Here is a 21666-nt window from a genome sequence, read left to right as displayed (position 1 = left end):
ATAAATAACATATAAAAAAGTTCACTTTCATATTTTGATTATTGGTCATGATTTTGGAAAACTGTTGCAGAAACAGAATTTCTTGTGAATGATTATTCTGCCTAGGAGTCTAGCCACTTCTGCTGTGAGTAGTCCTAAATTAGGACTGTCTTAAATTGACCTCTTTTTATCCTGCAGGACTCCTTTACACCTGTCCATCACCGCCAGGAATGAATATGTGTTCAATCAGCTGCTGCAGTGTAAACAGTACGTAGGGCGACATGGAGAAATGAAAAAGCAGTTGTGAGGGTGGGATTGTGAGTGAAAAATTCTTTTAAAATGTCTTTTAGTGTTAAGATTTTTTTGTTTTTTTTTTTTAAACTGGGGATTGAACTCAACCACTGAGCAACATCCCCATCCCATTTTCATTTTTTGTTTTGAGACAAGGTCTTACTAAGTTACTTAGGGTCTTGCTAAGTTACTGAGGTTAGTCTCGAATTTGTAATCCTCCTGCCTCAGCCTCCTGAGCCACTGGGATTTACAGGCATGTACCATTACACCCAGCAGTATTATAAATCTTAATAAGTAAAAGGAAAAATAAAATTTTATTATTCAAAAAGTATACAAAGACTAATAAGACTGTTGGCAGTACAGAGCATCTGAAGATTATACTTATCTTTCTTCACATTGCTTCCTTATTTCAGGTTAGATTTAGAGCTAAAAGACCATGAAGGCAGCACAGCTTTGTGGCTGGCAGTACAGTACATCACTGTATCTTCAGATGCATCTGTAAACCCCTTTGAAGACCTCCCTGTGGTAAATGGGACTTCATTTGATGAAAACAGCTTTGCAGCCAGACTCATTCAGCGTGGCAGCAACACTGATGCACCTGATACCATGACAGGTACAGAATAGTAGGTCCCTGAAAGTTGATGCTGAAGTTAGGGGCTCTGTGGAATATCTTGTTTTTAACAAAATGGCCTACTATTGGGAAAATTATTTTATACTTAATTTAAAATAAAAGTGCAGGTTGTAATTTTTTTTCTTATACTTCAAACAGTTTAGACAAATATCAAATTAAATCTTTCAAACTGAAATACTTTGTTTATTATTTCTGGTACTGGGATTGAACCCAGGGTTGTTCTACCACTGAATTAATTATACCCCCACCCTTTTTAAATTGTATTTTGAGGCAAGGTCTAGGTTGCCCAGGATGGCACTGAACTTGTGATCCTCCTGCCTTCACCTCCTGAGTAGGTAGGATTACTGATGTGCACCACTGAGTGCAGCAAAAGTGGCTGGTTTCTTATATTTGCATATATATTCAATCTTTTGAGATGTTGTTTTGATTAAAGTATATGAAGATAGTACATCTTTCACACAGATATGTAGTGAAAGGATTTGTATTTTAAATATCTATGAAATTCAGTGTTTTGTTATGTTGAAATCCATGTCTCATTTGTCTTCTGAATGCATCTTTTTCATTGGGAAAAATTGGTTCACTGAGTTATGCAGATCTTCAAAATGTTCATACATTTCAGAATTATGTTTAATCTGTATCACCAATTATCTTATCAGAGAAGTCTTAGTATTGAGACAGTATTAAATTTAGGATTGCCAAGAAAAGTTTTCACAGATTTTTAGTTTTATCATTGGGTACTAATATTGTCGATGGTTTTTCTTTTTCTTTCTTTCTTTTTTTTTTTTTTGTCTGTTCTTTGTCAGTTGTTCAATTTCAAGAAAATGTCTACCAGATACTCATATTTGAATAACAGTAGTGTATTAATCGGTCTTTCTTTTGGGTGAAAATACTGTTGCATGAGAAAAGCCAGTAGTTCAGCCCATAAGTTAGTGCCATAAATGCTTTTCCTCCAGACAACATTATACTTTGATATGTAGCAAAAGTATCTTTATGTGTACTTTTTATTTTGTCAATATAGAAGTTTAGAGACATATTCAGTTGAAAAATTTCACAAATTTAATAATTTATATTGATGTAAAAGGATCATCCTGAGTGAAACTGGCTCTTTTTTAAAATCTACTAATATACTTTGATGCTGCTGTGTTGATTTTTGCTAAAGCTCTCCAGTTTGACTCACTATTGCTCTCATAATATCTGTGCAAATGCCAATAGTGAAGAAAAAGTAAGTAGGGGTATTATAGTTTTGACCTAATGGTTCCTCTGAAGACTTTCAGAAACCCCAGAATCCATAAGCCATACTCAGAGAACCAGAGTTTGAATTTTTACATTTCTTTGATCTGGCTAAAAAAAACAGGGATATTTTAAGGGAAAATATTTCATGTTGAATACTAGCAGTGTAGAAGGTACAGATAGTTGCCACTAAAAAAGAGAATTGACTTCTACCTGAAAAAAAAAAGATGAATGTTAAACAGCCCTTTACTAAAAAAGATTATTAAAGATCAGAAGCTGGAGGTATAGCTCAGGTAGATTAGAAAACATGTTTAGCATGCATGAGGCCCTGGGTTCATTCCCTGAACCAAAATAAATAAGTAAAGGTCAAATGAAATCACTATTCTAGGTGACATAAAAACTAAAGCAGTAGTTCTATAGGACAAGGACTTTAGGAAGAACTATATTTTAGATTGAAAACTTCTGGAAATTTAGAGCTTTAATTTAAAAAGATGCTTTGGTTATTGGCCATAATTTTACTGCTTTTCAATTTAATCACATTGTGTCATAGTATGGCATGTAAGAGATTGGTTCTTTGGAAAAAAAAAAGCAACAGCTTTGTACTGGAGGTTGAATCCAGGAGTATTCTCTGCCTCTGAGCTACATCCCCAGCCCTTTATATTACAGTTTGAGACAAGATCTCACTAAGTTCCCCAGGCTGACCTTGTGATCTTTCTGCCTTAGCCTCTTAAACAGCTGAAATTACAGGCATTTGCTACCATGTCCAGCTGTTTTTAAGACTGCCCCCGCCCCCAACCGATGTTTAAGGTTCTTTTAGAACAAGATTTTATAAGAGTTTGACATATTTGAAAATAATGTATACTTTTTAAATTGTAGGATGCAGGATTCTCTGTGTGAGTCACAGCAAAGTTGTTCATTATTCTATTGAAATCTTACACATACTTATTAACTTTAGGACTGCTTGGTCTATCGGTTTTTTTTTTTTTATTGTTGGTTGTTCAAAACATTACATAGTTCTTGACATCATATTTCACACTTTGATTCAAGTGGGTTATGAACGGTTTATCGTTTTTATTGCTTTCTTTTCTTTTCTCTTTTTCTTTTGTGGCTCTGGGCATTTAACCCAGATCTCACACTTGCTAAGCAAGTGCTCTGCCACTGAGCTACATCCCAGCCCCTGATCCGTCTCTTACTGAGAGGTATATTATGTTTTTTTTTTTTTTTTTTGCTAGTTCTGTCAGTTTTACATTGTATATTTTGAGTCTTAGTTGTTAAATACATACAAGCTCAAGATTATGATCTTTCCTATTGATTTGTTCTATTTTTTATTTTACATGGAATAACCTTAGTCCATTGGTTTTCAATAGTACAGTAATATTTAGTAGTCACAAGTTATCTTTGTTCTAACTGTAAGACTTAGATAGATAGGAATGACTACAAAAGTAAAAATGTGAATCTTCATTTAAGAGTTTAGATTAAGATGATTATCAACTAGAGGTGGAATCACTTTCTCTTAAGGGAAAAGGAAAACTGCTTTGTCTCATTTTTTAACCTTATTTTTAGTCCTGGTTAATTTTGGGGGAGGGTTTCTAATAGCATAGTTATAGAATGGGAGATTTTATGTTCATTTTTAGGAACAGATTTTAAAAGAGTAGAAACACTATTCTGGGTCTAAAATCATTTTGAGAATTTTTTTTTAATCTCATTAAGATTTTACTTGGAAAAGGGTGGTAATACTAATTAAATTATTTCTAAATCAAGAATAGGCATAGCTAAGGCCCTGGGAATAAGACTGAAGTGTTTAAGGGGCATTTTCTAGCAGAACTTCAGAATGCATTGTTTTTGAAATAGTCATCTAGTCTAGTGCTTTTTACCAGGGACAGTTCCACCCTCTCACGACCTTGCTCCAGGATATTGGGCAATATCTAGACACATTTTTGGTTGTCACATCAAATTCAGGGGTCCTACCTTACCTCTCTAATGCGTAGAAGCTAATGATATGGGTACACTTTTGTATTACATGCAGGGAAGGCTCTAGAACAAAGAATTATCCTATCCAAAATGTTAGTAGCACCACTGTTGAAAAACCTTGCTAATCTAACCCTGTTGAAGAGGCATAACTTAGCTCTGGTCCTAAGCAGTGGCTAGTGGGAAACCCGGAAAGAACAGATGTTCCAGCCCAAGGTCTTCCCCGTGTCTGTGTCCCCATACAGACAATGCCTATAAGGACTTAAATGATACCTAGTATATAGTGTAGATTGGTCAGTAGTATGATAATGGTAGAGAAAGCAGGGTGTTATGCAATGTGGAATTTGACCTCATTTCTATGCAAATAGAAGAATGAATATACCCATTTTCTTCTAGGAAATTGTTTACTGCAGCGGGCAGCTGGAGCAGGAAATGAGGCAGCAGCACTTTTCCTAGCGACCAATGGTGCCCATGTCAACCACAAAAACAAGTGGGTAAGTGTGACAAGGCAGGGAAAATGGTTTTGGTCTTTGAAAGAAACAATAGTGATAAATGTGTAGGAAAAATGAAACAAGATTCTTTATGCCCGTTGTAGTAGCACATACCTGTAATCCCAGTGGCTGGAGGGGTGCTGAGACAGGAGGATCTTGTGTTCAAAGCCAGTCTCTGCAACAGTGAGGTACTAAGCAACTCAGTGAGACCCTGTTTCTAAATAAAAAAATACTAGGGCTAGGATGTGGTTCAGTAGTTGGAGTGTTGCTACATTTAATCCTCAGTACCAAAAAAACAAAAGTATTATTCAATTTTTGTGAAAATTATATATGCAGATTTTTAAAAAAGGTAAAAAAGATTATTTTATGTATTCTTAAATATTGGCTGTTTGGTTCATTCAGCAACCATTTAAGTATTTGTTGTGTGTATCAGGCCCTGAATTAGATACTGTGGACTTTATTTTCTAATAGAAAGTAGCAAACATGCACATACAAACCTACTATAATATGATCTTGATTCTTTGTAACACTTTGTATTTGCCGGGGTTCTTCTATGTGGTTGTTGATTTAGTCCCAAGCTAATAAGTAAACTGTATAGTAACTCCGCTTATCTGTAATTTCACTTTCAGCAGTTTTGGTTACCTATGGTCAACCATGGCCTGGAAATAGTAAGTGGAAAATTCCAGAAGTAAACAATTCATAAGTTTTAAATTGTGCACCATTCTGAATAGCATAATGAAATCTTGGCACTGTCTTACTCCATCATGCCCAGAGTGTGAATCATTCGTTTACCCAGTATATCCATTCTGTATATGCTACTGATCCATTAGTCACTTAGTAGCTGTGTAAGTTATATCAGCTGTCCTAGTATCATAGTGCTTGTGTTCTAACAGCCCTTATGTATATGTTCAAGTAACCTAATAGGGTGTCACAATGCCTAAATCATTTATCTTACTTCATCTCATTACGTAGGCATTATTATATCATCTATATTATCACACAAAAGATGATAAAGAACAAAAGATATTTTGAGAAAGACCACATTTGCATAACTATATAGTATTTTGTTAAAATTGTCTTATTATTAGTTACTATTTCCTTTTGTGCCTAATTTTTAAGTTAAACTTTATCCTAAATACATATGTATAAGAAAAAACACAGTATATGTAAGGTTTGTTACTATTTGTGGTTTTAAGCGTCTTCTGAGAATAGTTATAAAACATATCCCCTATGGACAAGGGTGCCTACTAAACAGAGTTATGGTTAAAAGTGTGACTTTTGGGGTTGAACATTACTAAGTTTATCAGCTTTTCCATTTCTTAGTCTTAAGCAAGTTACTTAAACATTCTGAGCTTCAGTTTCCTAATTTATAAAATGGAATTAATCCTGATGTGGGGATGATAAAAATAAATGATATAGCATATATTACATAATATCTGGAATGTTCAATCCTAAATGTAGTTGTTTTACTTTATTATTTTCAGACTGAGAGGAATGTGCTTACCTTTTACATCTACTTTGTAAGAGTTTTTGAGGTTATTACCCCTTTAAATTCTTAAAAATGTACCTAGAAGCAGCATGTATTATTAGGATTGCAGAAACATTTTTCATATCTATACATCCCTTAATTCATGGTGAAGGACCTTGAGGTTTTGAGGGGTTAAGTATTGGAGCCAGTATTAAGACCCAGATACTAAGAAATATAGTCATCCTCTTTTGACAGCATTGGACAAAGCAGTAAGCAATAAAGCATGGTATCCGAGACATTCCAAAGTATCTTGGGAGCACAGGGGCAAGGACAGTGTTGTCCTTTCCTCCATTAAATCTCATCTGTCTACACACATGGCCTACACTTCAATTGAAATTATTGAATGTACTTATACTCACTGGAAGCTGGTTTCTTTTGTTTTGTTTTTCCAGTGCTAGGGATCAAACCCATGGCACTGTACCTGCTAGACAAGTACTCTACCCCTGAGCTCTGTCCTCTATTTTTGAGGTCTGCCTCTCATCCCTCTCACCCTTTCAGAAACTTTGCTTCTACCATTGTATGGCTCTGTCTCTAATTGGCTGTCTCTCTTCTATTATTAATTTTTCTCACTGTTCATTCTGATAGTAGAGAGACATGCTGTATCTTCTAACTTTAAAAAAATCCTCCCAGGAGACCACATTGTCTACCAGCTCTTGATCTCCTTCATAGCAAAACTAGGTGAAACCTAAGATGTTCAGATATAGGGGAGACCTGATGTGAAAGTAAGAGAGAGTCACAATAGAGAAAGCCCTGGCGTGCTGATTTAAAAGCATTTGGGCTTTATGTGGAGGAGATCCCAAAGGGGTTTTGGGCAGAAGAACAGTATGATCATTTTAGAGTTGAGAGAGCTGCCTGGGATGGCTACCATGGTGAGTGTGCCATTGATTCCAGGTCTGAGACAGGTAGGAATCATCTACAATGACTTGTCCTGACGCCTCTTATTGGGTTTAGATCCAAAGTGATAAGTTTCAGAGGAATTGCAGAATTGTAGTCACCAGGCCATGCCTTCTTACGGCTCCCAGAAGCAAGGATGAGAGAGGTATTAAAACTGTCTTGGGGGCTCTGGTTGTAGCTCAGTAGTGGAGCACTTGCCTTGCAAGTGTGAGGCACTGGGTTCGATCCTCAGCACCATATAAAAATAAAATAAATAAAGGTATTGTGTTCACCTACAACAATAATTTTTAAAAAATTGTTTTGGTATACCCTTGAAAAGAAAGAGGGTGCTGGTTAGGAGGAGGAACTGGCATGGAGGGAGTACATTCTACTGCAGTTGTTGAATTCTTTCTAAGCATTTAGTCAGGGATAGCTAGAGGGCAGTGGGAAAACTGGATGTAAAAACAAGGCTGGAGACCTGGGTTTGTAGATACTGGTAGAAGCCTTGGGAGTAGGAATGCACACCTGGTAAGAATATTTAGGAAGAACGGCTGAATGGGAGGTAGTCTAAGGAGGAGGATAGACCTGGTGGCTCTCAGCACAATTGTAATGAAGTTCTACATAGTGTGGGAGGTGCATGTGGGTCAAGGAGTGAGAGTGCTTAATTTTCCTTATCTTCCACAGATAAAGTAGAGGTCTGACAGATAAAGTCTTAAGCTGGAAAGTCAAAAGGTAGCAATAACAAAACATTAGTTAGAACCATGGGGATTATAAATGCCCAAATGAAAGAGTTAAAAGTGATTTCCTCTGGGAAAGGAGAATTTTGAGAGAAAAAGGGGATAGGATCTAACTATTTTTCACCAAAAGTCTCTTTCCATGATGATAACTGTGATAAGAGCAAGGTACAGAGCAATATGTTTGTTTTATTTCTGTTAGTTTGGGTTCAAAAAACTCTACTAAGTATATGCCTATATACATACACAAACATATACACACACACTCATCTACATTTGCCCATTTTTCCTTATGAATATTCTGCCACTGGAGAGAAATGTGAAACTAGTAATAATAGTTCCATTAGAAGATACTTGGGTGTTGGGTACTGGTGTGAGAAGAGACATCTTTTTACTGTGTTAAAAAATGGATGAAGAAGGTCTTGATCAGAGTTCAGGTGGTATTGATATGAACAGGTTAAAGAAGCAGGGTGTAATGGGGAGTTAAAGACAATGATGTCAAACTGTTAATACAGCTAATGAGACTCTTCTGTTTTCTACAGTGTTTATTTTGGTGACACTTGGTGATAGTTTGCTAATGTAGTTTTATAGCAAGCATATATTATTTTTATGCTTAAAAAATTATTATGGAAATAAAGTGAAAGATGGTTAAGGAAGTGAAGATGGTAATAGGAGGTGAAGAAGATTGGAAGCCAGGGTATTTGGAAGATGATTGGGAAGAGATAGGGGAAAGGGAATCAAAGTCACAGGAGTCGCAACAGGAGGGGTGGGAGAAAAACGGAAAGGGCAGGGGATTAGCAGGAGCGGTGGAATGTGGATGGATATCATTATCCAAAGTACATGTATGAAGACTCAAATTGGGTGTCAACATACTTTATATATAAACAGATATGAAAAATTGTGGTGTATATGTGTAATAAGAATTGTAATGTAAAAAAAGTATATGTATAAAGGCATGAATTGGCGTGAACATACTCTATTTACAAAGATATGAAAAATTGTACTCTATATGTGTAATAAGAATTGTAATGCATTCCTCTGTCGGGTATTTAAAAAAAATAAAATCAATTAAAAAAAAAGTAGCGACAGGATAAGCCAGTGGCAGACTGGGCATGAACCAGCTCACATCTGGTAACCATATGAACCAAGGATTGTGGCTGGCATTGAGGACCAGAGTTTCAGCACTTATTCTATCTTTATCCCTTTGTGAATAGAACCTCTAGCCAGCAGGTACTCAGATTTGTGCCATTTGTTTGTGTTCAGGGAGAAACCCCATTGCACACAGCTTGCCGGCATGGCCTGGCCAACCTCACAGCAGAGCTCCTGCAGCAAGGTGCCAACCCAAACTTGCAGACAGAGGAGGCTCTGCCTTTGCCAAAGGAGGTCACATCCCTAACCAGCTCCATGGACAATGTGTATCTGCAGACGCCGCTTCACATGGCAATTGCTTATAATCATCCAGATGTGGTATCTGTCATCCTGGAGCAGAAAGGTAAGTAGGAAGGAATTCTGCCCATCAGTTTGACCTAGCAGACAGCAGTTTGGAGTAGTTAATTTACAGAGTTGATGTTTGCTCTTTTGGTGATTTTTTTTATAGCCAGTTTCTTACTAGAAACATCCTTTCAGGTTAGACTACATCAGTTTACAGTCTGTCTCTTGACTATCCTCTTTCCCTATGTATGTATTCAGGATGTTCACCTGGCAGGTTAAGATGTGAGAACAGGTGACTCTGCTCTCCCTTGTTCTGGGGTCATTTTCTAAGCCATTTTAGTGTAAGTCAAGCAAAGCTTTGCTATGGCATGAACACTGTCTTTGAGAATTCTGTTGTGGTTTCCTGTGAGTTAGTCAGCACTCTGTGTCTCTGAGCCTCCCTGGAGGTAACCCATGAGATAGGAACCAGAAAAAGAGACCAAAGAAGCCCCTTGCAGGAGACTTGCTTCCTCAAAAAGTCCTCGGTTTTTCTCTTTCCCGTCTTGAAGTTTGTTTTACTCTTGCCTAGTTCTTCAAAAGTCCAGCACTTTTTAGCATTGTGCTTCTGAAAGGAAGCAAGATCTTAAGTAGAATGTTCTTTTTTCTTGATCTTTTGAAGGAGCTGAAAGATTGTAGGAATTAAATATGAGGAAAACATTGTCAAGACATTGTTTCAACCCTCTTTCTAGTAATCATGTAATTGATGTGTGTTTCTATAGTGGAGTCAGTTTTCAAAAGAATTAGAGTTTCAATATTTTTTAAAAATTCATTTCCCTTGTAAACTTTGATCCAAAATATAAGATTTTAGTCTTCCACTCCCCACAAGAGAATAGCAGTGATCATATTATAGCCAGCTAGTCAGTTTGAAACTGAACTTTTATTCTTTTGAATGATTTAAATGTGATCCATGGGATAGTGAAATCAAGTGTTCTTTTTCTTTTCAAATAATTTAGCCAATGCTCTTCATGCCACCAACAACTTGCAAATTATTCCGGACTTCAGCCTCAAGGATTCCCGGGACCAGAATGTGCTGGGCCTGGCATTGTGGACTGGTAAGGTGGTTCTAGAGAGTATTGATGTCTAAAGACATATGTCAGAAGAGTAGATGGATGAATGGGGTGAGGAGGAGTGAAGCTAATTATTTGGTGTTAGAGTAACCTCTGTTTGGGTTAAGCTTATGATGTCCAGTGGGAAACTAATGACTTTGAAAAGTTGAGAGGGAATGTTTATTGTAGTAAGATGAGGAAGTGGGAAAAGCTCAACATTCGTTAATCAGGATTTGTTTGTTTCCCAGGCATGCATACCATTGCAGCCCAGCTACTGGGCTCCGGGGCTTCCATCAATGACACCATGTCAGATGGGCAAACCTTGTTGCATATGGCCATACAGCGGCAGGATAGCAAGAGTGCACTCTTTCTCCTGGAGCATCAGGCAGATATAAATGTCAGGTGGGACTCTCTGCTGTAATACTGAGATCATATATAACTGAGATGGTGCAAATATAGCCTTGGTTGTACAAAATATTCTTATTACTTAAGGGAAGGGAAACAGCAGTTCTAAAAAAGTACAAATGCAAGGTTATAAACTGAATATAATTTACTGATACAAGTGGAACTGAACTTTGATCTTTTTTTGTTTCTTTTAATATTTATTTTTTAGTTGTAGTTGGATATAATATCTTTAATTAATTAAAGATAGTAATTAAATTTATTTATTTTTATGTGGTGCTGAGGATCAAACCCAGGGCCTTGCCTATGCTAAGTGAGTGCTCTATTGCTGAGCCACAACCCCAGCCCCCTGAACTTTGATCTTGTTGGAACCTCAGGACCAGTGCACAAGATTGCACAACTATCATTAAAAAGAACAATCTGAAAATTGTTTTGTTTTGTTTTGTACCGAGGATTAAACCCAGGGTCGATTAACAACTGAGCCACATCCCCATCCCTTTTTATTTTTTATTTTGAGACAGGGTCTCACTGGTTGCTTAGAGCTTTTGTTCAGTTACTGAGGCTGACTTTGAACTTGCTATCCTCCTACTTCAGCCTCCTGAGTCACTGGAATTATAGGTGTGTGCCACCACACCTGGCTCAAAATCAGTTCTTAGAATTTCAGTTATGAAGAATGTCCCAACAAATAAACTACAAACAAGGCTTAAGAGAGAAAAACACAGACTTAAATTTTTAGTGTGATTGCTTTTTTCAGAGGAATTTATCTTTATCCCCAATATCAAGTGACTCTGAATGACCTGAGAGTGGGGCAAAGAACTGGTTTCTGGTTTTTCATTTTGTTTTTGGTACCCGGGATTGAACCCAGGGGTGCTTAACTATTGAGACACATCCCCAGTCGTTTTTTTATATTTTATCTAGAGACAAGGTCTTGCTAAATTATTAAGGCTATCTTTGAACTTGTGATCCTCCTGCCTCAGCCTCCCCAGCTGGTGTGTGCTACAGGGTCTTGTGCAAAGAAATTGGTGGTTGGAGTGGCATTTGTTTTATTGGCATTTTAGTAAGATGCTGTTAGACTGGGATTGTAACTTATTGGTAGAGCATTTGCCTAACAGGTATGAGACCCTGGGTTTGATTCCTAAGCACCACCACCAAAAAATAAAAGTAGTGGCTTACCTCTGTGATCCCAGTAACTCAGGAGGCTGACGCAGGAAGATCTCAAGTTCAAGACCAACCTCAACAAACTTTGTGAAACCCTATCTCAAAATAAAGAAAAAACAAATTAAAACACAAAAAAGAAAGTGCTAGAGATGTAGCTCAATGGTAAAGCACCACTGAATCAATCCCTAGTACCAAAAAAAAAAAAAAAAAAGTTGGTCAGTTATTATCAGGGTGTAATAGGGTGACATTTTCTAAACGTGTCTCTCTCTTCGTGTGTGTGTGTGTGTGTGTGTGTGTGTGTGTGTGTGTGTGTGTGTGTTCTAAAAAGCAATCAGAGTAGATACTACTGAGAGGTTTAATTTCTCTGAGAAAATTCTAATGACCGTGAATGAAGTATGTTTAAGGGATGTAGTGAAGTCTGGACTCTGGAGTGCCCAGGAGGGCACTCTTTTTCTTTTGACTCTAGCTACAAATATTAGTTTTGGTTTGGTGTGCATGTTCCAGCAGGACTCAGGATGGGGAGACAGCCCTTCAGCTGGCCATCAGAAATCAGCTTCCGCTCGTAGTTGATGCCATATGCACCCGAGGAGCTGACATGTCCGTTTCAGACGAGAAAGGGAACCCCCCACTGTGGCTTGCGTTGGCAAATAATTTGGAAGACATCGCATCCACTCTGGTGAGACAAGCATAACGTTAGTTTTGGCTTACAGATGGGACTATTGTGTCAGGAATGGATTTGGTGCCTACATAGTGATCACAGGAACAAGAGATCTGCCATGTACTAGCAGATTAAGGACGAGGACAAGCAGTTGAAAGTCACATTAAAGAAATTTTCAGTTGGTCTTGGCCAACACTTTTGTTTTTAAGCTGACTTTACCAAGAAAACCACTCAGAAGCAAAAAATTGTAGGGATTTCTTCAGTGTCTTCTATGGTATTAATTTGGTATGGACTCCCCTCACTAAATTTTCAAATCTCAGGTTTGTCTTCCTATTTACAAGACCAGCCCCCAAAGTGTAGGTAAACCTTGTCTTTTCTCCTTAGTTCTCTGAAAGGCCTGCAGTGTGACATGAAGGCATTTTGCACCTAGGATATATACCTATTATTATTGTGATTACCTGTTAATTATAGGTATACTATATGTGTTGCTGGGGGCTTTTGAGTACCTATGTGAGCAGGTACCTGTATTTTCTCGACCTTCTACCACATAGCTCTAGAGGCACTAATTAAACATGTTTATATTTCCCAGACTACAGAGCAGATTTTAACTAGTGTTTGTAAAACTAATGATTAATACACACTAAAGTAATTATCACTTATTTATCAACCACATCTTACCTGGAAAATGGATCTAATGCTGTACATATAGCTCAGGTTTGACAATACATTTTTTACTTTTGCTTGATGATATTTATAAGAAATCTCATATTTTTCTGCAGGTCAGACATGGTTGTGATGCCACATGCTGGGGTCCAGGACCTAGCGGTTGCCTCCAAACACTTCTGCACAGAGCTATTGATGAAAACAATGAGTCCACTGCCTGCTTTCTTATTCGCAGGTCTGTGGTGCCCAAGTATCTCTTGAATCTTTTTATCCAGCTTCTCACAAACTGCCTCTTATGTTAATCTACCTCCAGTCTCGACTAATTTATACTTATTTAAACTTGACTTTCATAGTTCAGACTGTTAGAGAGTCAGCCAACTCTAGTTAACCAAGGGTGGGCTCACTTGAGGAGAGGGGCCCACATGCTGGGATTTAAAACTCTAAAAGCTGAGGCAGCATATGTTTTGAGAGTTGCATATCTCTTGGGGAACTTATTGATTCTAATGCCCATGTTGCCTCAAGACCATTGCAAAAGAATCTGTGGCAGTTGCACCCATACCCTAATTTTTGAGGCTAGGAACAGGATAGCAGACTGGCAGTAGCAGCTTTTTGGTAGATTGGGTGAGACTGCTGCTTTCCATTCATCAGCATGCCTGTAGATGAGGTGGAAGCCTTTTGTTTCCCCCTTTCTTTCAGTGGCTGTGATGTGAATAGTCCCAGACAGCCAGGTGCTAATGGAGAAGGAGAGGAAGAAGCCAGGGATGGGCAGACTCCCTTGCATTTGGCAGCTTCCTGGGGACTGGAAGAGACTGTGCAGTGTCTTCTGGAGTTTGGTGCCAATGTAAATGCACAGGTAGGTATTTCTCCTTTCCAGAGAAATAGAGATAACTGCACAGTTAGGGAAATTGCATCTTATGGGATGGGAAAGGCCTTTGCAGGTTGCCTGTAAGAGGCCTTTACTGTACCACGAAGAGGGATTTAGTATTGTTACCAGCATCCTAGGCCAGAACCTGACTTTAGTGGTCCCAGCAGACCAGTTCCAGTCACTTGCTGAAAACATCCAGTAGAAAAGGAAATGGTAAAAAGCAGGGGAAAAAAATTAATCAGAGCTGGGCGTGGTGACGCATGCCTGTAATCCAAGTGGCTCAGGAAGCAGAGTCAGGAGGATTGTGAGTTCAAAGCCAGCCTCAGCAGTTTAGAGAGGCACCAAGCAACTCAGTGAGACCCTGCCTCTAATAAAATACAAAATAGGGCTGGGGATATGGCTCAGTGGTTGAGTGCCCCTGAGTTTAATCCTTAGTATCCTTCCCCCCAAAATTTAAATCAGTATAACCATATTGGGAAGGCTTAAGTGAGCTCCAGCATCTGAGCCCCCTTTTTTCCCTAATATTTTAACTATCTATCTAATTATTTATTTTCAGCCCTGTTTTCAGTTTGGATTTTGGTTTTTGAATATATATTTTTTAGTTATAGATGGACAGGTGACTCTATTTTATTTATTTTTATGTGGTGTTGAGGATCAAACCAGTGCCTCACACATAGTAGGCCAGCATTCTACCACTGAGCCACAACCCCAGCCCCTGTTTTTCAGGTAGTTAATAGGAGCTTTAGGGTTAATAGTGGAAGGGTTTGGGCTGGGTGTGAAAGGTATGCATAATTAAGCAGTCTTGGTCCACTGTGGTCTGACTGATCATTCTTTCAGTTCTGGTTCTGTGAAATGGATGGAGAAGTCTTTTTCACTTGGGGTGCTTTATAGAGACCTGTGATCTGGAAGCAGGCAATTCAGTTCCCATGGTGTGATTGCTCCAACGGTTTCTGGAAAGTGCAGGACATGGACTAAAGATTTCTAGGTGCCATTCCAGAACTGAAAACTGGTTGCCACAATCTTGCCTCAATCTTGAAGGGGTATGAGATAGGTTAAGTAAATTTAGAGCAAATAAGCTTTGTATTACTAGCTTTTAGTTGAACACTCTTTAAATGCTTAACATTTATACATGAAGAGATGAATATTGTGACAAAATTTAATATAGGAGACAGATACAAAATGAAAGCACAGGGGGTGGGGTTGTGGCTCAGTGCTAGAGTGCTTGCCTAGAATGTATGGAACACTGGGTTTGATTCTCAGCACTGCATCTAAGTAAATGAATAAAATAAAGGTTCATCAACTAAAAAATATATATATACATATATAATACACATATAAATAAATAGGTATATAATGGCTCATCCACAAATATATATATCGAAAAAGACTTCTCCATCCATTTCACAGCACCAGAACTGAGAGAATGATCAGTCAGACCACAGTGGACCAAGACTGTTTAACTACATATTTTATATATATAAAATCAAAGCATAGAGGCCAAAATTTATCTTGCTTTTATTTAGCCATTGAGCATCTGCAGGCCTAAGTAAAGAGTCACTTCTTTTAGTAGAAGCAGCCTTTCTATGTCCCTGTTTAGTATGACAGATGACTTTCTCTGATTCATATAGCCAGTCTAGTAATTATAATGATTCCAGGTTAAGGCTTTTCTTCTCTGTGCCTTTGTCCTTATTACAGCATGAGAAATGTTTTGTTTTGTTTTGTATTGTTTTGTTTTCCTCTATTGTTCCATGACTCCTACTTCCCATTAGGTATAGATTTCCACAGAGAGCTGAGTATTGTGTTTAGTATAATGTTCCTTGATACACTTCAGTATTCTGGCCTACGAAAGTTTATATCTGATACCCCATGGCTCTTTATCAGCTGCTAAGATAAGGAATATTAGTATATCTTGGAGGTGAGAATGAATGCAAATCTTGTAAAACAAATGTTTGTGCTGGGCCCAGTATTGCCACTGGATGCATGGTGTAGCAGGAAGTGGCAATTAGTCATTCCTCTAATTAGTTTGGCCTCTTTAAAACCTGATTGCAAGCTGGGTGTGGTGGTGCATGCCTGTAATCCTAGTGATTTGGGTGGCTGAGGCAGGAAGATCACAAGTCAGCAACTTAGCGAGGCCCTAAGCAACTGAGGGACACCCTGTCTCAAAAAATAAAAAGGGCTGGAGATATGGCTCAATGGAAAAGCATGCCTGTGTTCAATCCTCAGTGCAATAAAACGGCTGATTGCAAACACAGGATGGTAGTTTTTATTCTTACAACTGAAATTCTATCTAAAAGTTATCTCCCTTCATATTTTTCTTTTTATCTTTCAACTGGATATTGCAATCTTGCTTTGTTCTCATAGGATGCAGAAGGCAGAACACCTGTCCATGTGGCCATCAGCAACCAACACAGTGTCATCATTCAGTTGTTGATTTCTCACCCTGATATCCACTTGAATGTACGAGACAGGCAAGGGTTGACCCCATTTGCCTGTGCCATGACTTACAAGAACAACAAGGCAGCTGAGGCCATTCTAAAACGAGAGTCTGGAGCAGCTGAACAGGTGAGTGACAGACACCCCCATTTTTACCAGCAGAACCTCTTACACGAAGACAAAACAAATGTCACCTACTAAACAGAGCTCTTCTATATAAAGTCATTTGTTTTGGAATTATCCTCCACTTTCTGAAAACTTGACCATTCAGATGTCCTGTGAGTGCCAGCTGAAAAGTGATATGACCATTCTGCTCTGTATGTTAGCCACATGATGATGTACTCTTAGGTGGAAGTGGGAGCTTGCTGGGTCTAGTGATAGGAATTCTGTGGTGTGTACAATTGATTTCATTCTCTGCTTTTGCTGGTGTGTTAACTGCCTTAGTGATGAATGTTTTAGAAGGACTTTTGTATTCCTTGCACAGGATCCGTGCTAATCTCTGTATTGCTCCAATTTTAGTATATATGCTGCTGAAGTGAGCACTAAAAAAATGATTTAAATTGAATTTGAGGAGCTTGTATTTTGATGTTGAACAAATTTCTAAGTGTTTTAGAAGAGTTAAATTGTTACTCAGCATAGCTGGCCCAGTTGTCCTTGTCTTTGTGGCTCTTTATCAGCTGCTAAATCTGGATAGTGACTTGTTGACCTACAAAGAGTGGGTGGAAAATGACAGTAAACATGGATCTGAGCCGGGAGCTTGAATGGATTTGTCAGTCAGTCTCTCTGAAACCCTAATCTCCAGCCAGCTTGGAGAATACTGCCAGGATTTACAAATAGCCATTTATGAAGGTGAGATGGAGATGTGGAACCTGAATGAAATTCAGTCCTAGTGTGGTGAAGATTATTGCTTGGTATTTCAGGCTTCTGTACATCTCCTTTCTTCAGCATTTTCGTAAGTGAGACTGCATTGCTAGGTGTTAACCTCACAGTCACTCAGATAGTGTAAAATGTTCATGAGTGGAGAAAGTTGTCTCACATTTCCTCTCCATCTACTATGGAACTAGTACTGTTTGTTCAAGTCCTTTGCAGATATGTTGCTTGTTACATCAGCATGTGCTGTGGACATTTGTGTGTGAGGTAATTATGTGTGGAGCATGTGGTGTCTCTCTCACTTCCACCTGAGCACTCATACTAATGACAGTTCATGTAACTGCAGTGTGTAGTATGGTTTGATTTGAGTGAGGTGTCTGCTTTACATTAGTGGGTCAAAGTCCATGACATTATATTGGCTTCCTCTGTCATTGTGTTTCACCTATAGAAACTTGCTCCAAATTTCCAAACCCTCTGTTTTACTCACTGGGGATGTGGCTCAGTAGTAGCATGCATGAGGCCCTGGGTTCAGTCTGTAGCACCACACACACACTCACACATACACAAAATCAAGGGTCAAGCTGGCATTTAGTTGTGGTGTTAGGACACTGGGTGCTTGATTTAGCCAAAGCGAATAGATTCCCAGAATTGGTCTTCACCTTTGACTCAATCTGAGCACCCCAATATTTTGGTAATTTCCTTTCTCTTTCCTTCAGTTTGTCTCTTTCTTAGCTTCCAATGCCTAGTTCCTGCTGCAGGAGGATGCTGAAACAGCTTGGATCAATGCAGTGGCTTCCTTCCCCTGACCACTTGAATGTGACCATGCACATATGATTATGTGCACAGATGCATAAAGTGGGTCTGTTCTGGGGTGTAGGGCTGGAGGTGGCATTTAGTGTTGGTTTTTTGGGAGGGAAGTTCTGAAGGACTACATCATGACGCTCCAGTTATTAGCACAGCTTGCAGAAGCTCAAGAGGCACTCTTAAAAGGGAGTCTACTAATATTTTGGTTCCTACTTTATTGCCTTAGGTGGATAACAAGGGCCGGAATTTTCTTCACGTGGCAGTTCAGAACTCTGATATTGAAAGTGTCCTGTTCTTGATCAGTGTCCAGGCTAATGTGAATTCCAGAGTCCAGGATGCTTCCAAGTTGACTCCTTTGCATCTCGCTGTCCAAGCAGGCTCAGAGATTATTGTCCGCAATTTGGTAAGTGACACAGAAATATTGTTGCATGTTTCCACTCCCCTGGGTTTCTTCACTTATCATCCTGACCTCACACCCCTACACCCCATCCTCTAGGCACCTTCTTTAAAGCTCTATTAACTCAAACACATTTCAAGTTGCAAAGATTTTCTAAAAAGTGTTTTTCAAAAACAAAAACACCCCAGATGGAACATGCTGGAGTGAGGCCTTGAGGATCAGTAGGATTTGGATAGTTGAGGCAGGGTGGGAGAAGAAAAGGAGTGGAGGTCATTTAAGAGCCATCTCTTTTAATTTTTAAAACTGCAGAGGGGTATAGGAAATTATTTTATGTTTTATGAAGGAGAAAATTTAGGTTCAGAAAACCCCTCCAAGGCCATCAGCTAGTTGTGTAGCTGGGAATTTAGAAATTCCTGTTTGACCTAAAAGCCTGCAACATGATGTCTGGCATGGGAACAGTCTGAGCAAAGATGTGGAAACTGGAAAATACATGTGGTGCTTTTTTTTTTTTTTTGGTTTTGTTTGTTTGGTACTGAGGATTAGACCCAGGATTATTTAAACACAGAGCTATATTCCTAGCCCTTTTTGTTTTTTATTTTGAAATAAAAATTTGAAATTTTATTCAAAATAAAAAAATAAAAAGGGCCTAATGCAGTTGCTTAGGGCCTTACCAAGTTGCTGAGACTGGCTCTGAACTTGTGATCCTCCTGCCTCAGCCTCCTGAGCTGCTGGGATTACAGACATGTGCCACAGTGCCCAGTTACATTTTATATAGGAAAGCTGGGTTGAAATTTGAGTAGAGAGTTGAAAGAAATTTGAAGTGGCAAGAAGAGACCAGATTGTGGAGCATCAATTACAAATCAAGACCTTTATTTGCAAGCAATGAAGAAACCACACTAAGTGTTGGAGCTGAAAGAATGGTCCCAAGCCGAGATAGAGCTTCATGTCACTTGGCCTGGTCTTCAAGAGGTAGTTGTCCCTGGTGCCTCCCATCAGCCCCAGGTGCACACTGCAGAACTGGCCACAAGAACACTTGGCCAGCCTTTGGTGCTATGGTGTTTTGTTTTGAAAAGCACATTTTAGAAAAGCTTTATTACTTGATTTGTGTTTGAGTTGAGAGAGCTTTTAGAGAAGGTGCCAAGTGGATACAGTGTACGGGTGTGGGGCAAGATGACCAGTGAAGAGACCCAGGGGAGGCAGTGGTGGCAAGCTATAGACTAGAGAGGTGGAGGATGTAGGGCTGATGGTGACAGGCACAGACTGCATGCAGGGATAGCAGCCAAGAGATGTAGTGGTGAATTAGCCTTGTTCACCAGTCTGTCTCACATCTCAGAGCCTAGGAAACACTGAGGTCCTCCACCAAGGTCATGTTCGTGTCTTACTGCAGCTTGACCTCACACATGACACAGGTACCTAGTAATAGCTGACCTTCCAAACAGTGTCCCTGTGGTGCTTCCTCTGAATTGATGCAACAAAATATTCGAACCTGTTCACATTGAAAGCACACTGTGTCCATCCCTTTCTCTCCTTAACCAACCTTGGGATTGGCTATGATCCCTAGCCATAGCACTAGTGACTATGGATATCCCTCTAGGTATGTCCTACCTGGAGGGTCCCATATCCACTCATGATTGGTCCTGTGTATGATGGATTTGATTGAGTCCTAAGAGTTCTGAGGAGGCTAGGACTTAAGTCCAGGTGAAAAACAAGAGCAGCTCATCAGTGTCTGTATTCTCCCAGAGGCATATGCTTGTACTCACAGATAGAGGAACCTGGGGGAAGGGTAGCAGGCCCCAGAAAAGGCAAATTGGGCTGTAACTACAAACTGCTGAGTATTTCCTGTTAATAGCAACTGCCTTAGAAGCTTTGTCATAAAGTGGATGATGATGAATGAATTTCTAATACTAAATGAACAGGCAAGATATTATTTCTGCCTTTGATCCTATAATTTGTACTCTTTTTAAAAATAGTATGAAAATGGTACATGTTCATTGTGGAATTTAATGTTATGAAACCTATCTCCCTTTCACTTCCAGCTTTCCTCAGATTTTGTTATATAGTCATTTGCAGCTGAACAACAGGGTTATGTTCTGAGAATTCTTTCTGCTGTATGTGTTTTTGTCATTGTACCAGCTTCATGGAGTGTGCTTACAGCTGGGTATGGTGGCATATGCCTCTGATCTTTGTGACTTGGCAGCTGTGGCAGGAGGATTACAAGTTTGAGGCCGGCCTGGTCAATTTAATGAGTTCCTGTCTCAAAATAAAAAATAAAAAGGATTGAGGAGATAGCTCAATGATTAAGCACTCCTGGGTTCAATCCCCAGTACCAAAAAAGGGAAATTTTTTAAAAAGTGTACTTACACAAAGATGGCTGCAATGTCACTAAGCAATAGACTCTTACCATCTTCATGTATGTGTTCCATTGTTGAACAAAGTGTCATTTCAGCACATGGCTATGCTATTGAATATGTTTAAATTATGTCTTTATCTGTACACATGTGCATGCATGTGTGTATACATATCTGTCTCCAAATGAAGCCAAGCTATCTTCTAACTTGCCTTAAAAACAAAGAAACACAAAACACACTTTTTTTTAATTACTTTGCATTAGTTTAAATCCTTGAAGGGTACAGCAACACAAATTCTGTGCCTGGTATCCTTAGCTGGAAGATTGCTTTGGGATTTGGCACAAACTGTGCAAGTTACCTTTCCCCAGATTGCATTGGTTTCATTCAATCTGCTATTAGGAGTCACTGTGTATTTCATTGCTTTTTGTTTTTTCTCCACATTTTTTTATTGGTGCATTATAGTTGTACATAATGGTATTCATTACTTTTTATACATAAGCGTGACTCTTGACTAAGAGTAGAATTTAGTTTTATCCCAAATATAAACACCTTAATTTTAAGAAGAACAGGAAGCTACTTTTGGTTCCAGAGACTCCACATCTGCCAACAACAACAACAACAACAACAAAAAAGCCTTGCACCACAACTTCCAAATGTACTTGCTTTTAGGAGTCTTCTTCTGAGCAGGCCTCCACAGTCTCCAAGATGGCAGAAAGAGGTGCCTTCTTAATTTTTAACTTAATTGTGGTTGGTATCTTTCTGTGTTAATTTATATATATTTATCATCATAATGGTCACCTTACTTTATTGTTTGCATATTCAAATTT

The 21666-nt window shown here is 38.8% G+C and overlaps 2 protein-coding genes and 1 non-coding gene across 11 annotated transcripts in view; 1 reads left to right on the top strand and 2 right to left on the bottom strand.

Moving 5' to 3' along the window:
* Ankfy1 (ankyrin repeat and FYVE domain containing 1) overlaps positions 1–21666 on the top strand; it is a 98346-nt gene that overhangs the window by 58591 nt on the left and 18089 nt on the right. For 8 of the 9 annotated variants that reach the window (XM_005337316.4, XM_040269531.2, XM_040269533.2 and 5 more), the window contains 11 exons: positions 178–246; positions 684–883; positions 4496–4593; positions 8989–9217; positions 10149–10247; positions 10490–10643; positions 12306–12477; positions 13239–13357; positions 13819–13975; positions 16349–16549; positions 18321–18497. In XM_005337316.4, coding sequence (XP_005337373.1) covers positions 178–246; positions 684–883; positions 4496–4593; positions 8989–9217; positions 10149–10247; positions 10490–10643; positions 12306–12477; positions 13239–13357; positions 13819–13975; positions 16349–16549; positions 18321–18497 — 1675 coding nt within the window. The remainder of the gene's footprint in view (positions 1–177; positions 247–683; positions 884–4495; positions 4594–8988; positions 9218–10148; positions 10248–10489; positions 10644–12305; positions 12478–13238; positions 13358–13818; positions 13976–16348; positions 16550–18320; positions 18498–21666) is intronic. The other variant, XM_040269532.2, reaches the window with a different exon arrangement.
* Positions 3336–21666, bottom strand: part of Cyb5d2 (cytochrome b5 domain containing 2) — a 44956-nt gene continuing 26625 nt past the window's right edge. Inside the window, exons 4-5 of the mRNA XM_078042689.1 lie at positions 11817–11896; positions 3336–9817 (exon numbers count right to left, since the gene is read on the bottom strand). Of these exons, the coding sequence (XP_077898815.1) occupies positions 9747–9817; positions 11817–11896 (151 nt within the window). The 3' untranslated portion in view covers positions 3336–9746. The remainder of the gene's footprint in view (positions 9818–11816; positions 11897–21666) is intronic.
* LOC120884602 (U6 spliceosomal RNA) lies at positions 16860–16963 on the bottom strand. The gene has a single exon (XR_005727026.1). It is a non-coding gene; the product is annotated as a U6 spliceosomal RNA (small nuclear RNA).

Source organism: Ictidomys tridecemlineatus, chromosome 3 (assembly GCF_052094955.1).
Source record: "Ictidomys tridecemlineatus isolate mIctTri1 chromosome 3, mIctTri1.hap1, whole genome shotgun sequence".
Taxonomy (NCBI): Eukaryota; Metazoa; Chordata; class Mammalia; order Rodentia; family Sciuridae; genus Ictidomys; species Ictidomys tridecemlineatus.
This window is presented reverse-complemented; position numbering and strand designations above follow the sequence as displayed.